The sequence below is a fragment of the Pleurodeles waltl genome, chromosome 7 (assembly GCF_031143425.1).
Source record: "Pleurodeles waltl isolate 20211129_DDA chromosome 7, aPleWal1.hap1.20221129, whole genome shotgun sequence".
Lineage (NCBI taxonomy): Eukaryota > Metazoa > Chordata > Amphibia > Caudata > Salamandridae > Pleurodeles > Pleurodeles waltl.
In genome coordinates this window covers 1325313501-1325331361 of record NC_090446.1, presented here as the reverse complement: position 1 = coordinate 1325331361, position 17861 = coordinate 1325313501, and the positions used below count along the sequence as shown (strand labels likewise).

At 41.8% G+C, this 17861-nt stretch overlaps 1 protein-coding gene across 1 annotated transcript in view; it reads left to right on the top strand.

Moving 5' to 3' along the window:
• The window catches only part of PRKCG (protein kinase C gamma), a 758936-nt gene that overhangs the window by 80568 nt on the left and 660507 nt on the right, over positions 1-17861 (top strand). Inside the window, exon 2 of the mRNA XM_069200667.1 lies at positions 4895-4926. Coding sequence (XP_069056768.1) covers positions 4895-4926 — 32 coding nt within the window. The remainder of the gene's footprint in view (positions 1-4894; positions 4927-17861) is intronic.

Here is a 17861-nt window from a genome sequence, read left to right as displayed (position 1 = left end):
GCAGTGACTGACCTTGTAAAAGCTTTGCCTCATAAGTCACATGTCAAGTGTGGATCGCCATAGTGCAGTTGGCTGTAGCTGATCCAACTCCAACATAGGACTGAAAATGGTAGCAGGCAATCAAATGTTGCAGGTCAGGGACCAGCATCAGGAGGTGCAAGGCCCTCGCTGAGAAATGCCTCAAGCTCTGTGGGCAGAAAATGAAATGAGCGGTAATGCTGACGCCAGACAGTGGTTTAACAAAACCCGAGGGGGGGGGGCTTAAAAATACTTGGAGCCCCCGCCCACCCACGCGCCAGAGTCAGTCAGGAGTTCTCAGGTCAGGGGCCCTCCACCCGTACAGAGTGCCGTATGGGGGCCCACCTAAGCTCGGGGACCCCCGCACCGCGGGGGCTGCAGGAGCTTTTGTTACGCCACTGACGCCAGACCAATTGAATGACACCACACTGAGTCAACTCAACTAGCACATAGTGGGCCAAGCTCCGTCTGGAACCAGCAACAACCCTTATACACCATATTCTAATTGTATACCCTAAAGCAAATAAAACACAAAAACAAAGATCAGGATCATCGCATAAGCACAAGATGGCAAACAACAGATTATTGGCATGTAATATTTAAATGGACACTCCGGGAGAGATAGTGAGTAATTCAGCAGTGCTTAATTTGTGCCTGTGGTTTCCGTTTGGCTGTACTTATTTTTCTGCATCAGGCAAAAGACACATATGAGAGAGACAGGAAGATAAAAACGAAAAAGCGTCACAAACGGAGGAAGCAGAAAGCTGCAAAGGTGAGCTGAAGGGGCAGGGAGAGGCTGTAAATGGATTAAAGAGGCCCGAGATGACTTTAGGATTACTGTACCTCAGTATTCTGTGCGCGCACATTTAATTGCAGCAGCCTCGTGTTTCAGAGGAGAGCTTTGTGCAAAAGCAAGTTTTTATTTGAAAATTAAGCACTGTGGTAAGGTGATGACACCTAGGGGCATATTTATACTCTGTTTGCGCCGAATGTGCGTCAAAAATTTTGACGCACATTTGGCGCAAATCTTGCCCCATATTTAAACAATAACGCCCGACCCCGCTGACGTAAAGAAACCTCCGTGTGCGTCATTTTTTGGATGCGGGAAACCGCCTTGCGTTAATGACGTGCAAGGTAGGTGTTCCCGTCCCAAAAATGAGTTTAAGGCCTGTACGCCTTATTTATACTCCTGCGTCATTTTGACGCACAGGAGGGGGCGGGCCTTAACAAATGGCGCACAGCCTGATGTGCGCCGTTTTTTAACGCCTGGGTGAGGGCAGGCGTTAAGGGACCTGTGGGCTCACTTCCATGGTCTCAGATCATGGAAGCAGTCCAGAGGTGCCCTTCCCTGCCCCCAGGGACACCCCTTGCCACCCCCACCCACCCCTGGAGGACACCCATGGATGGGGGGACCCATCCCAGGTAATTACAGGTAAGTTGAAGTAAGTACTATTTTTTAATTTTTTTAAGTGGCATACTACATGCCACTGTGCCCAATGGCCATGCCCAGGGGACAGAAGTTCCCTGGGCATGGCCATTGGGCAAGGGGGCATGACTCCTGTCTTTGCTAAGACAGGAGTCATTTCAATGGGGGTTGTGCGTCAAAAAATGGCGCAAGTCCGGTTTGAGCCATGAGTTTTGACTCAAACCTGACTTGCACCATTTTTTGACGCACAACTCCCATTTTCCCCTACGCCGGCGCTGCCTGGTTTGAGACTTTTTTTTTACTCTTACCAGCCCGCAGCGCCAGCTAACGTCAATCCTTAAATAAAGCGCCCGCATGGCGCGTAGGAATGTCGTTAGCCGGCAGCAAATTTTTTGACGCAAACCAGCGCCGGCGCTGGTTTGCGGCAAAAAGTATAAATATGGGCCCTAATTCTGTGGTATAGTGTCATATAGCTCGAAACAGGTACATGATTTCCGTTAAGATCACTATCATAAAATTTTACCTTTTGCAGATATTCTCAAAATCTGGCTTCCAGCACTCTAGGACTTAAATCTGGATGCCCCTGCACTAGGCAAAGGGAACCTTACCGGGAGTCACACCTATGCTAATTATAATATGACCTGCGTAATAAGAAGTATCTGAACTGGACACCGTGTTGATTTAATTTAACAACGGTTCCTGAATAACAAATACCTCCTAAGTACGTTTTTGTCGAAAATGGACTGAGTGCCCAACTTTTTGCAGGATAAAACTGTATTGAGTTAGTAAAAAGATGCTTTGTTATTTGTGTCTGGCATCCTAGATGTTAGAACTGTGACCGCACACTTTACCACCAAACCACAAGAAAACATGGGGCCTGGTTAGTGGCCGTATTAAGTGGTCATATTTAGGATTTACTTGAAGCCCACAATTTTAGCGGTGACCGATATTTCCAAGCCTCCCTTTCTTCTCCTTGCTTGCAACGTATCACGGCTAAATGCTATATTACACTCCTTATAGTACAAGCTACACTGCCATATACCACTTGTTGTTCACCTCTCGTAGAAGAGGAAAACATGCTGATAAAAAGGCCTTTACCGCCTTGTGTTAAATGTTATGTTAGGTTAAGAAAATTTCTAAGCGCAGCAGATGCCCAGAGGCGCCTTGGCGCTAAGTAAATTAACTGAAGACTTGAGAATAGTAATTATATGGATTTGAAAAGCCAGGTCTTTAGTGACTTACGAAACTGTAGGAGGTTTGAAGCATTCTTAATTTCCAAAGGTAGTGCATCCCATTCTTTTGCAGCACAGAGAAAGACGATCCTTCCACCCCAGATGGCTCGATGGAATTTAGAGACCACAATGAGTTTGGCATTCAAAGATCTGAGTGGTCATCTATGGGAATACAGTGCCAGACCTTTCTGTAGGAACTCAGTGCCTGGGCCGAGTAAGTAATACACAGAGATTTAAATATGATTCTCTGGCGTAAAGGTAGGCAGTGAAGATGTTTGATAGCCTTAGCCACTGAACAATCTTTGGGAATCTTTAGAAGGATCTGGGTTGCTGCATTCTGAAGCAATAGAAGTTTATTAAGAGTGTATTGGTGAGCATTAGGGTAAAGATTGTTACAGTAATCCAATTTAGCGAGAACTAAGGTGACAATAGGTGTTTGTTGAAGGTGGAAGGGAATATAGGGGAAGATTTTCTTTAGCAATTTCAGCATTGGAAAGACCGAAGAAGCAGTGGCATTGGCTTGTTCTTGATAGCCAAGTTTATAATCTATCATAAAGCCAAAGTTGCTAGCTTTTTTCACTGGTCTAGGGAGGGGACCCATATTTGAGGGCCAACATGTTGATGACCAGATGGATAGATTAGGGCCAAATACAATGACCTCAGTTTTGTCTGAATTCAATTTCGGACTGTTACTCCCCATCCAATGAAAGACCGCTTTCATACAGTCAGAGTCTAGGGCCGAGGCTAGCGTCGTCCTTAGCTAGGGTGACCACAATCTGGGTGTCATCTGCATATGAGGTCAAAGAAAAGTCAAATTAACCCACTAGCTTGGCCAACAAGGTAACATAAACATTAAGGCCCTCATTTTGAGCCAAACTCTTTAGGACGGCAAACTACCACTCCGGTTTTCTGCCCGCTGACCCTATTATGAGTTTCCTGCTGGGCCAGCGGGAAGCAGGCCACAACATTGACACCAGCCTGTAATCGAGCCGGCGGCAATGTTGCGGTCCATCGGGTGCGTGAGCACCCGTCGCACTTTTCACTGCCTGTAATTCAAGCAGTGAAAAGCGTGATGGGGTTGTCCAGGGGGGCCCTGTACTGCCCATGCTAAGTGCAGTGCAGGAGCCCCCATGGGGTCCCCGGCACCCTGTCTCTGCCAGCCTTTACATGGCAGTGGCACCGCCATGCAAAAGCCGCAGAGAGGGGACTCGTAATCCCCAGGGCAGCACAGCTTGCAGCGCTGCCCTGAAGGAATAAGACCGCCGGCACTGCCAGGCTGTTGAACCGTGGCAACCTAGCGGTGCCGGAGGTCGGACCATGGCGACTCTGCCACGGTCATAATGTGGAGGCCGGACCGCTGCTTTGGCAGTGGTCTGACCGCCACCATAATTCTGGTGGTCCCAGGACCACCAGACTCGTAATAAGGGCCTAAACAAGGTAGGGCTGAGTGAAGAGCCTTGTGGAATGCCACACGGCAAAGTAAATGGAGGAGACATTAGATTGCCTAGTCTGACAGTTTGCTTCTGCTGCTCCAGGAAGGATTTGAGCAATTTCAGCACTAGTCAAGCTATCCAATAGCTTGAGATGACAGACAGTATCGAAAGCCGCTGAGAGATCAAAAAGGAGAAGCACAAAGCTCTTCCCTTAATCTTATAAGGCGCGAAGGTCCTCTGTAGCTTTCAAAAGTGCAGCTTCAGTACTGTTTTTTTGTTGACCCTAGGCTCATCTCTGATACTCACACATCACTGTACAAACCATGCATATCATTTAATTCATGTATAAGGATTTCTCGCTTATAGTGCCCATTTTCACCCTTAAACAGCATACCGCTTAATAAATGGGGTTATTGTGTCTTGTGCATCATAGAAGTTCTATGATCTTCATAGTAGATCTATGCTCTCTCTACATAATACTAGTAGTTGAATTGGTAAAACGAGCACCAAATTAAACCCAAATTATAACAACAAAATATAACAGCATTCTCCAGAATGAAGACTGCGATCAAATTAATAAATAAGTTAAATGACGGAACAAGCAACTAACATGGTTCCTTCCCTTCGGTGTGACTCAAACACTGTGACCCTCACAACAGTGGGTTTAACTATAAAGAGCATTTTGTTTAACTTGCAAAAGTGTCTAAATTGAAGTCTTGACTACTTTGTGAACTGAATTACTTTTGCTTCTTGGTACTGACTTTTTTATTTCTTACTTGTTTCAGGGGCATCGGAAAGCAGGGTTTCCAGTGTCAAGGTGAGACCAGCTGCAAGTTGTACTGATTAGTACATCCTACTGTCCATTTATTAAAAGACCTTTGTCTTTACTCCCAGCTAATCTTTTATTTTTGGTTAACTATTCTGTTAATCTACTGTTTGAACCCACTGATTACCTACATTGTTAAGCAATTAGTCCTCTGGCATTACCAAACTATTAAATCCCTAATGAATAGGTTGATCAATTAAAATAACTCTGCCACCAACTTGTGTGATTTCACAATCCAAATACGTTATCAGGTCACCAGTTCTGATTTCCAATAAAAGCATGTATATTCTCTACTCTTAAATTTATGAAGTCAAATTATTGTTTATAAATGTGAAGTAATAATTCTCATTCAGAGCAGGAGAATGTTCCTTTAGTTAGTCTCTGTCATTCTGACTCACCTTATTTCCAAGGACTTTTCTGTGTCTCTCTTGTTTCTGCACCTGATTCTCTTTCTCGCACTGTGCCCTTATTTCACCATCTTCATTCTTACATAATCCTCTCTTTCGGTGTACTTTTCAGTTTCTCTATCTCCCCCCCTAACTGTCTTCAACCTCTACCAGTGGTATGGCTCTTGGCTGCTCTGTTTCATGATAACCCATTAATTATAATGCATCTTGTCCATCAAAGGCACTTAAAACCACTGGGCCTGTATTATGGATGGCCTCATATAAAAAAAAGGATAAGCATGTAGCTCCACTTGAATTTCCCAGACCCTGCTCCATTAACAGTTGGAATATCTCTGGAAAACACATCAGCAGTTTGTGAAAGTTATGTCATGCAGATTTGTAGAGTGCGCTATCACCTGGAAGAGTATTCTGGCACTGAGCAGGTGTGAGTCTAGCCACCCCTAAGGATTCCAAAAGCCAGGTCTTCAGCTTCTTGTGGAATTTAAGAGGTGAGGAAAGATGCTCTTGTGTGTCGTGGCAGGTCATTCCATTCTTTATGAGTCACAAGAAGTTCTGCAGACTTCTGGCGAGTTTTCTGTTGATCCTGGAATAGAGGCTGTTCCTGTAGTCCAGCTTGCTTGTGACCAGGGTGTGCATGACAGTTTTCTAGGTATTGATTGGGAGCCATCTGAAAATCTTCCTCAGAATCTTCATGGTATGGATGCATGAGGAAGTGACCTCGGGCGATGATCCTGAGGTTCTTAAATTAGGTAGTGGGAGTGGATGTCAGTTCTAGCTCTGTTGGTCACCTGGTGGAGTCCCACAGTAATGTGTTGCTCCTGAAGGTCCCAGTTTTGGCCATTGTTGCTCAGGTTTAAACAGTTGGTCTTCATTCAGTGGGTGATTTAAATCATGAAGGCATTGATCTTGATCCAGGTACTGGGTATCTTGTCTGTGCGGGAGAGAATGATTTGCATGTATTCTCTGTAGGAGCGGACATTGATGTCATGAGAGGGAATGCTGCTGAAAAAGGGCTCATGGATGTGCTGAAGAAGTTGTGCACAGGGAGGATCCTTGCGGAACTCCACAGATGAGGTTGTGGGCATCCAATGTGTACGGTGCTAGGCTAACTGACTGGGCCCTTCCAGTAAGGAAGCAGCAGATCCTTTGGAGTGCATGTCGTTGGATTCTGTTGTGTAGACATTGGATGAGGATGGAGTGGAAGACTGTGTCAAATGCTGTGAAGTGGTCTAGGAAGATGAGGTCCGCCATGCCTCTTCTGTCCAGTCATGCAGATGTCAACTGTGGTGACAATAAGGTCAGTTTCTGAGCTGTGTTTGGATTTGAAACCAGGGTGAGTGGCGTAGAAGAGTTGGTGGTCATTGAGGTATTTGGTGATGTGCCCATTAATAATTTCACTAAGTCCTTGGCTGGGAACAAATGCAGGGAGATTGGTCTGTAGTTGGCGAGCATCAAAGGGTCTGCAGGGGGTTTCTTCAGCAATAGGAGGATGGTTGCGTGTTTCCAAGCATTTGGGAAGGTAACAGAAGAGGTGGAGACATTCAGAATGGGTATGAGCATGGTGCTGATGCATAGCAGTCCTGCAGGGTAGGCGTGGTGGTGGCAGGGGTCCGATAGGGCCCCAGAGTGGATGGATATCACAGTGGCAGCAGTTTCTTCTGCGGTGATGACAGGCCATGTGGTTAGCATTGGTTCTTTGGATAAGATCAGGAGGTGTTTGACGAGGTCTGTCGGGCTGGGTTGTGGGCTGCAGTTGCTGTAAATGAGCGTGATTTTGTTGCTGAAGAATTGAGAGAGACTGTTGCAGATGTCCTGCGAGGGGTGATCGAATTGGAGGCTGCCAATGGTGTGGTGAAATATTTCACAATGATGAAGATTTATTTGCTTCTGTTGGTGCTGGCATCAATGTTGCCCACCAGATTGGCACAGTTGATGGTCTGGATCATTTGGTTGTAGCGTATTATGGCAGATTTGAACAAGTTCTTGTCTGTATTGTTGTGGCTTATTCTTCATTTGCACTCCAGTTGTTTGGAGTGGCGTTTCATCAGTCTGAGTTCCTCTGTGTACCAACTGGCCTGTGGTCTGGATCCTATTGTATTGCTTTGTTTGAGGCGGCCAGGGAATTGATGTAGGAGGTGATCCAATTATTGGACTTCTTGATGGCTTCGGGAAGGCTGTTGTGTTTGAGTTGGTGGGTGTTGATAGCTCTGTTCCAGTCCTTGTCAGTTATCCTGTTCCACTATTGGAAGGTTGGTCTGGTGGTGGTGCTTGTGCGTTGGAAAGGGATGGGGATGCTGAATTTGACGAGGGCGTGGTTTGTCCAGGAGACTGGTGTGGACTTGTTAACTCAAATGTTGTTGAAGCTGGTGAAAATAGGGTCCAGGTGGTGTCCAGTAACGAAGGTAGGTCTGTTCATTCTTTGGGAGAGACACAGGCTTCCAAGGTCTTCTGTCAGTTCTCTTGAGTTGAGGTTGGTGCGGTGGTTGCAGGGTTCTTCTAGGTAGAGGGCAAGTGGTGCAACAAAGTCCGTGATGGTGGAAGTGATGTTGGTGCACGGTCACACTGGTCTGTAGATCAGAGTGCCGCTTAGGGTGAAGTTGGCTGTAGAGGCTGAGTAACAGGTGTTCCATGTTGGAGGATGGCATGCCCGCGAATGTGGTGCAGCTGATGGTGTTCTTGTGGATGATGGCAAATCCGCTTCCTGGCTTGTGAAATCTGTCTTGTCTGGCAATCTTGTAGCAGGGTGAGATGGCTATGATGATGTCAGGTGCTAAAGCAGGGTTCATCCAGGTTTCTGTGAAGAAATGTAGGTCAGAGCATTGTTGTGCAACAGGGACCAGATCTCTGTGGTGTGTTTGATGAGTGAGCAGGTGTTGAGGAGCATGTATGATGTGTGGATGACGTGTGGGTGATTTGAGGACTGTGTGAGTGTGAGTGTGAAAGAGTGGGGTTGTGGGTGCTGTTGGATGTGGGTAAGGACATAAAAACTTGTAGGAAGCATAGGCCAATGCTACCTAAGTGTTGTGTGGCGTGGCAAGGCAGCAGCATGTGGAGCAGTGCTGGGTTCAGGGTGCGGAGAGTCGCAGCATGATAGTGGCGGGAATGGGGGGGACCAGGGTTCCTGGTGCTGGACATGGTCCAGGAAAAGATGGGCACAGATAGGCTCGCCTTTGGCATGCCGGCAGCTCCTCCACTGCACACATCTTCTGTGCATTCATGCTGTGGCAACCATCCACACTGTGGCAGCCATTAAGTAGGTTATGGAAGGGGAAGAAGTGATACCGCTTCTTGTTCAGATGGGTGATGTGAAATCTAATTATGGTATTTCCTGTGCAGATAGATGATGTAAAAAGTAGTGGTGGTTTGGTGTGCACTGATACTTGGCAGCAAGCTCACTCCAAAGGAGTGCCCCCTCAATCTGAATGTTCTTCCCTCAAAACATTTCAGATTGAATCCCACCAGTGCAGTGATCAAGATAGAAATATTCACCAGAACTGCATCAAAGAAGATCCTTATTGCTTTATTACGAATCAGTGGCAGCCGGTGGCTTTTATTGAAATATCTGGCAGGCACAGAAATGACAAGATCATGCATTTTTGTTTATTTTTTTATTGCCTTTATTAAAACAGTATAGGCATATAATATGGAAGCAGCAACATATAATTTCCTGGTAAGTTCAAAGTAAAGGTAAGTGTGAAACTAGCAGGCCATATGCTAAAAGGATAATTACCCAGCCATTTCTCATACTAGATCTGAGTATATTTCTCCTATGTATCCATATTTATATCCCATTAAATCTAACGTGGAACAGTTCTTCCTGAAACATATACTTTTTTTCTTTTTTTGTTCTAAAAAAAGTAAGAGACTGTTCGTATTTCCAGTATTGATCTACCATCGTTCTTGCACCCTGAGTGCCAACAGACTATAAAACCAATGCGGTTTCATGCTTTCGTGTCCTCTCCCTGGTCACTAGGTCAAGTTCAACCATAAAACCTATGCTCATGGTCCCTTTCAAAAGTGTGGTAAATAGGGCACCTGTCACTGGAATGATGGAAAGCCTTCGTATTTTTATGGGTGTCCAGGAGTTGATATTTACAGAAATACCGAATTTGTTTCCGATTGGCCCCAAGTAGAGTCTAGTACATTCCCTGACATATTTCCCCAGAGGCTTCTTGTTGCTAGGCAGATATGGGAAATACTCCTGCTGCACACATTGGAAAAGTACCCCCTTGATCTTGTTTCAAAGCATAGCCCCTTGCGAATCACAGCTTCCATCCAGTCCTTTGTGCACTTTCTCCACCAGCTATGCAGCTGCATATATTTAAAAAGAAGCATTTCTAAGGGGGGAAGTAAACTCAGTTTACTGGTCTGAAAATAATTTAAACTCTACTCCATTTGTCAATTATCCCAGGCACACTGTGCATCTTTCAATCCAAGGTTGGCTTGCTACAGCCATGATCGGCTCTGGAATTGCCTTTGAAAGGTAAGCCGTACTCTGCAGAGCACACGTTGTTCTTAACCACCCTCTCCAGGCTAGTCAAATTGCTATTGATTTATTTTAATGCTGCATTCAAACAAGTGAGTTCCTCTTTCAATGCTTGTTATTGTTGGGAACTTGAGCTTAAATTTATCATTATTCATCGCCCATAGAGTATCCTTTTATATCATCTTCAATCTGAATCACTCTTTCATAACACACATTTCTCACCCACCCATTAACATTGCTGCCCTCAGGATCTCGTCAGCTTCTTTACCTTCCGCATCTCAAAGGAACCTAACCACTCCCAGCCACGCTTTGGTCCTTCACCCTCTGAAGATCATCTCCTCCAGTATTACATTAATGTAACCTGCAAGGACTTAACATCGAAGGTCCAATCTCAAAACTAACAATTCTCCCTGACTTCATCCTATCGTCCCAGGAAATGTCAACTAGATTCCAAACAACCTCTCCAAACTTATGAACTAATAACTAATATAATTGACAGGGCGGTGGTGGGCACCATTGCTGGACATCAGGTAAAGAACCTCACAGGACCTCTGCACCTTACATGAAGTTTATTTTAAAGTTTTCATGAATCACTTTTACACTATTTTTAAGCAGGCCGTGCTTGCCATCTTGAACTGTTAGCTTTAACCTTTTTTTGTCTGTTATGTTTAATTTCCTTGTAATACTCACAGTAGTAATGGAGGATGGTTGGGTGGTATTCCCTGTGCACACCATTTTTTCTTGACATCTAACTCTTATCACCTAATTGAAAAGGATCTTCATTGAGAATATATGTGGCAGTCCTTAGAACAGAAACAGAGTAGACATGTGCAGAGGGTGCTTGTCTGGCATACCAAAGCCAAGCTTGTACTCACCCTTCCTCTCTAAGAACTTGTTCGGAGAAATCCGGCTTATCCAGGCCTCTTCCCTCTCCATGCTTGGATTAAAAATTGTTCAGGTTTTATCAATAGCCTTTGGGTGGTGCACTCTTCCCCCAACCCCCCGCTAAGCATGCTGTGAATAATCACAGATTTAGGTCTCTTCATTAAAGAGCCACTGTTTCGCTCAAAGGAGCATGATACGCCCCTTTTTCGTCAGTGTAAGTACTGTGCTAAATTTGGCACTAATAGTAGATAATTAATTTTATTCTAGATAATGTCTAGGCGTGTTTTTGTAATGAAGAGCTGGCTGCATACAGGTTCAGCACCAAATGTATCCATGGCTAATTGTGAAAGTTGATTGACCATCGCACCATGGGAGAAAATCAAAGTTATTCTCCATGAAATTTTGCTATCTGTCTTCATTCCTTGCCTACAACAGCACCGATATAAGTTTTGTTACAGCTTCGCCTTCTGTCAACATCTTATTTTATCATCAAATTGGATTTAAACCCACATGTGCAGATTTGTTCATCAGTACAACCTTTGCAGAATCTGTAAGCCAAGTAGTATTAAGTGGCTTGTAAGACGTTATGGTGACTGTACCTTCTTTCCATTTTGCAAAACATCTGTTAATTCTTGCTACTCTTGTTGGACTGGAGCAAATTTGTATGCATGCAACTATTAAAGCAGGTCATACCAAGGATTTTAAAGTTTGCGTTGCTACCAAAAATGTTCAAGATCAATGGTATGTACTCCAATTTTTTGTCGAATCATATAGCACTTGTAAGAAATTGAATTTTTAGATGGCAAGGATGTGAGTCCTTCCCAATGATTAAACACAATTTAGACAGGAGGAAGAAGGATATAGGAAACAGCGCTCAACAGTCTATCATCAAATACACCAAATATGTCCTTCAAGAAACAAGGTGCTCCTGGCAGGAGGATCTTCCTCTTTCCTCCAATGTTTCCATAGTAAACTAGAAATCAATTTGATAGGTGTCAGGGCACTCATGAATAGTAATCAGTCCACCATAAGTATGAAGAGTTGATGCATCGTCATCTATACTTCGGACCGGGATGTACGGAGAAAGTTTTGTTTACTCTTGAAATATAACATCCATCAGGAAAATAATGATTGCAGTCCACCAACAGTCAAAGTTCTGTTTAATCTCAAAATATCAAATCCATTGGAATTCAAATTTTACAATCCAACCAACAGCCAACACGTGTTTCGTCAAATGAGAAAGTTTGTTCTCAAAGACTTCATCAGGGCTGCAAAACATAATTGTTCACTATAAATAGTATAATGGGACTCCTCCCATATTACATAAAATGTCCCGACACCTGTGACATTCGTGAAAATTTCTAAAACAAATTATGTGATTCAGTGTGACATAAAGAGAACAATAGCAAACTAAATCCAGAAGGTCTCAAATACTAATATTAAAATTTAAGTCAAATGCCATGCAAAACGCACTAGAAATCAAGTGAAGTAAAATTCAAAACAAAACTTTCACATAAAATATTAAATAACACCTTGTAAGTTGTACATGAGCAAGAAAAATTGTTGTACATGAATTAGGCAGACTAGGGTAGTCATGGCACCCATGTGAAAAGTTAATATATATATAGTGTCAATCATAAGAAAGAAAGATCATGCCTCAAGTGGCCGAAGAAACGAAAATGCAAGAGGTTCCTTAGAAGGAGCCATAAGAGTAACTGCACCCACTATAGTGAAATTAATTAAACAACCGGTGAACAAATATTCACCAAAACACACACATACCTTTACATAGGTTGCGTGGAAACAAATGATTGCCTACTTACTTCCCATTTCAAGTAAAATCTAAAATGTGTCTGGAATGAAGGAAAAGGAAAAAAGAACCAAAATAAGCCTTTCTTGAAGCTATAGTATCTGTAAAGTCCAAATCATTATACCTAACTGGAATTTACATACCTCTACAATAAACTTGCAGAATTAGTGACATCATGTTTGATATAACGTATTCTTGGTTCACTGCAAGAGTAAAAAAGGTAGACACAAAATGTAATCTACTCCTACATACATATCCAAACCTAGTTGTTGCTCCTATGAATAAAATGTGACCCCTTGCTTACCTCCAGCTCCAAAGAGCGGAGAAACGCATTCCAAATCTCCACGCTACGCGTATCGGCGTGTATAGCTAAAAGAAACCGGCATCCGAGGATACCCCATTTAAAGCCGGTCTCATCACCGTTACGTGATTGCAAATGAAAATAGAAAAAGGACTGACGTCCTCAACGTGGGCGCCATCTTTAAGAGGAGAATTACACAATGACAACAATTGGCAACTGAAGGCTCACCATAATACTAGTCTCACCCTATGAATATTATAAAGATTCTCAAATACTATGAAAAAGCCACAAATGAGGTAAGACCTCGCTTGAAATCGGCCACCTCCCCAATTCACGGGTGAACAAGTATAAAGACCAGTGTCCTTAAAATGGGCGCCATCTTAACTATGTGGAATTAACTATAACACATCACAGTATCCGATATACAATCATGAGAATATATGTTCTCGATATTAAAACCGGATTTCTCTAAATCTGGAAGGATTATGTAATTAGAATTGAAATATGTAAAATTCCCTAAAACAGGCGTTATATGCTATGAATATGTTGATACTTAATATATAAATAGTCCCACAAATAACCCTACCAACAACTAAGATTGGTGTAAATGGAGGCAAAGAACAGCCCTCCGTCTGATAAAATGGAAGGAAAAAGAGACAGAGTAGCTAATAATGCTGAGGTTAAAGATCTAAGCCGGGCAGAAATTAATAAATTCATAATTTAGAAACAATTTAAAATGAGAACTTTTCACCTGTGCGTCATGACCACACTATACATATCATGATTGGATGAATCTTAAACACATGTGTAACTTTTATCATTGTAATCCTCATAACAATATTACCAATCAATAGATGGTACAGACAAGTCGATAACATATGTGCTTGTGTTGAATGTTAATGAGTAAATATCAAGAATCAAAATCATACATCAATAAGATATATAATTATTTAATTATAATCACCACATGCCCGCTTTAATCTGATCCATGAGTCAATGTGAATTAGTCTTCTTTGTTGGTCCATCAATTAACATATAGTGATTCTAATTAGCTAAGAAAAGTGAATAATAAGTTAATCACCCAGGTAATATTCCATTTCAAAGTTTGTATTAAAACCCCATTCTACCGCTCTCAGTTTAAGAATCAAGTGGCATTCACGCCTTCTAAGGGCCAATTCCCTGTTACCTCCACTGGGATCCCTAGTTACATGATCAAAACCAAAGAATTCAAATACGTTTGTGTGACCTTGTTTGGGACAAATTCTCATGTGACTGACTATAGGATATCGATCATCATCCTGTCTTAACGCCCTAAAATGTTCACTCACTCTAGTCTTTAACTACCTGATGGTACTCCCTACATAGTAACGATCACATTTGCAAACAATCATGTAAATTACAAAACTGCTATCACAGGTGATGTTGTATCTGATAACAAACTGGTCCCCAATGGAGCTCTTAAATGTAGAAATACCTGACTTGGCCAATCTGCACATGCTGCAACGTCCACACTTATAAAAACCTTTATTTCGACTCGTAAGCCAGTTGTCCTGTTGAGATTCTAAACGAAAACTGGGGCATAATGTGTTCTTCAGAGTTTTGCCCCTACGATATGAGAAAGCCGGAGTATCAGAAATCACTTCCTTAAGAGTCGGATCAGCCATTAATAAGTGCCAATGTCTGTTCATGCATTTGCGCAGTAATGCAGATGTTTTAGTGTAATTCACTATACAATGGATGTTGCTGTTACTTGATCTAGATTTTAGAGTGAGTGTATCAGTTCTTTTCAGGCGCAAAACTCTGTCATGTGCCTTATCAACTATATGACGAGGATAACCTCTGGTTTAAATCTAGTTTGCATATCCTCTATACATCGTACAAAGTCCTCATTTAGACTACAATTCCTCCTTGCTCGTACCATTTCACCATATGGTACAGAGTTTATTTGATGCTTCGGGTGTGCACTCTGCGCGTGTAGAATGGAATTACACACCGTACTCTTTCTATAGAGACGACTCTCAACTTTATTTTCATGAATGAAAAGTTCAACATCTAAAAATGCAATGTTGGTTGAACTATATTCAGAGGTGAATTGAACATTAAACGTATTAGTGTTGAGATAAACTATGAAATCATTTAGTTTTTGTATATCACCCGTCCAAATCATGAGACAGTCATCTATGTACCTGCCCCAAAACAATATGTCAGAATTCCATGTGTTACCTTCTTTGCTCCAAATGACAGTTTGTTCAAAGAAACCCATAAAAAGGTTAGCATAAGCTGGTGAAAATCTAGACCCCATAGCCACGCCCTGTTTCTGGCGATACCAATCTTTTTTGAATAAAAAGACATTATTATTCAAAATCAATTCCACTATTTTTAATAACATCTCAGTATAGTCATACAAACTTGCTGGTCTTTTTTGTAGAAAATGGCGTAGAGCTAACAGTCCTAAATCATGACTGATGCACGTATAGAGGGAGGTAACGTCCAATGTTACTAAGATCATTCCTGTTTCCCAAGTAATGTCTGCCAGGATACTTAGGATATGTTTGGTGTCCTTGATGTAAGAAGGTAGATTCGCCACAAATGGTTGTAAGAAGATGTCCACATATTCTGAAAGCCTCTCTGTAGGGCCACCTATACCTGAGACAATAGGCCTACCTGGTGGGGAAATGGGATTCTTATGTATTTTCGGTAGTGTGTAAATACAAGGATTCCTTGGTTTGAGAACTCGAAGGTACATGTATTCCTCCTCTCTAATTAAAGATTGGTTAAAACATACCTGCAGAAATTTGTTAATCATATTTGAAAGTGCAAGGATGGGGTCACCGACAATCTTTTCATAGCATGTGGCATCATCAAGTTGTCTTTGAAGTTCTTGATCATAATCTAAGGTATTCATAATCACAATGTTTCCACCTTTATCAGCCTCTCTAATTGTGATATCTGTTCGTGTCCGTAGCTGCCTTAAGTTACTGCGTTCCTCATGACTAAGATTGTGACAATTGAAATACCGCCAAATATTTTTCTGCGATTCTATATCATTCAGATCCCGCCAAACTAATTCAAAGAATGTATCAATGCAGTTCCCCCTTGAGAGCGTGGGTGTCCACTTAGATTTAGATTTTAAACCACTATATTGTGTATCTAGAGGAACATCCAAATCTGTTAGAATCTGGGAAATAGTGGTAGAATCCTGTTCACAATCTGTAATAGATAATAACGTGGCTGTATCATGAGTGTCCTTAATAGACAAAGATTGATAGTCCATGTTTATATCTGAAAAGACATTTGTTTCCCTATTATCGGTATGTTGAAAAAAATGTTTTTAAAGTTTTAAACGTCTAATGAATTTGAAAAAGTCAATTTTTGTTTTTTGGAAATCACCAAAGTCATCTGGACAGAAACCAAGACCTCTACCAAGTAGTGTTAAATCATGTGTCGTTAAGTTCCAAATTGGAAAGATTAATAATGTTAATTGAACCATTATTACTATTGACTATTTCCCTTTGTTCCATGATCTGGTCTTCATCCCTTTTCTTCCTTCTACGAGTTCCTCCTCTCCTACCCCTCCTGGTTTTCCAGGGTCTATCTTGCGTCGATTTGTTTTCCATTGCCCTTGTCTTATTCTTTGGACCTCCGCTAAAAAAGAGGGAGTATTTTGTTGTAATGTGATATCCTGTCTAGATACATTAGATACCCCACTTAATTCACTGTTACTAGTAGAGGCACTATTTAAAGATGATGTGGAGCCAAGATCCTGAGCCTGTATATGCTCCACCCTTTTAACCAGCTGATCATATTTACGAGAGAATGTAAATATCCTGCCATTTTTGTAGTCTAATTCATCTCGTCTAAGTTTGCATGTTTTTCTTTGAGTGATGTCATTCTGATGTTGTTCTATAATTTCATTTAGAATCTTGTAGTTTTTAGCAGTTGATTCCTCTGAATTCATATTTTTAATTTCTGTTTCTAAAGCAGATGTCTCTGTTTGTAATTTATTGACTTTCCTCTCTGAATTTTCAATCAAAATGTTCATCAGTCTCAGCGAACTCGAAATCAGTTCTTGTTCCCAACTATTTAATAGATCAGGGTCTAAGTCATCAAATGTAGGGAAAATGTGGGATCTAAGTCCCCTGGGGATTCTGTTCAATTTCACATATTGTTTCAATGTGGCGCCATCCCACCACTTGGAGACCTCCTGTTTTTTTAATTTTTCTAGTCTAAAGAATTTGTCCCGTAAGCTTACTGTGGTTTTAGGAACACCAGATGTATGAGATTTCATGCCCTGGTCAGTGCGTTCAAGATTACCAAAAATGTCTGCTGCCAACTTATCCCGATCCATATTTATAAGAACAGAAATAAACTAATTAAATTATACAATAAAGATGTCCGGAGCAGCTATCCTATATAAAAGAAAAAACACAATTTAGACAAGAGGAAGAAGGATATAGGAAACAGCGCTCAACAGTCTATCATCAAATACACCAAATATGTCCTTCAAGAAACAAGGTGCTCATGGCAGGAGGATCTTCCTCTTTCCTCCAATGTTTCCATAGGAAACTAGAAATCAATTTGATAGGTGTCAGGGCACTCATGAATAGTAATCAGTCCACCATAAGTATAAAGAGTTGATGCATCGTCATCTATACTTCGGACCAGGATGTACGGAGAAAGTTTTGTTTACTCTTGAAATATAACATCCATCAGGAAAATAATGATTGCAGTCCACCAACAGTCAAAGTTCTGTTTAATCTCGAAATATCAAATCCATTGGAATTAAAATTTTACAATCCAATCAACAGCCAACACGTGTTTCGTCATATGAGAAAGTTTGTTCTCAAAGACTTCATCAGGGCTGCAAAACATAATTGTTCACTATAATAAGTATAATGGGACTCCTCCCATATTACATAAAATGTCCCGACACCTGTGACATTCGTGAACATTTCTAAAACAAATTATGTGATTCAGTGTGACATAAAGAGAACAATAGCAAACTAAATCCAGAAGGTCTCAAATACTAATATTAAA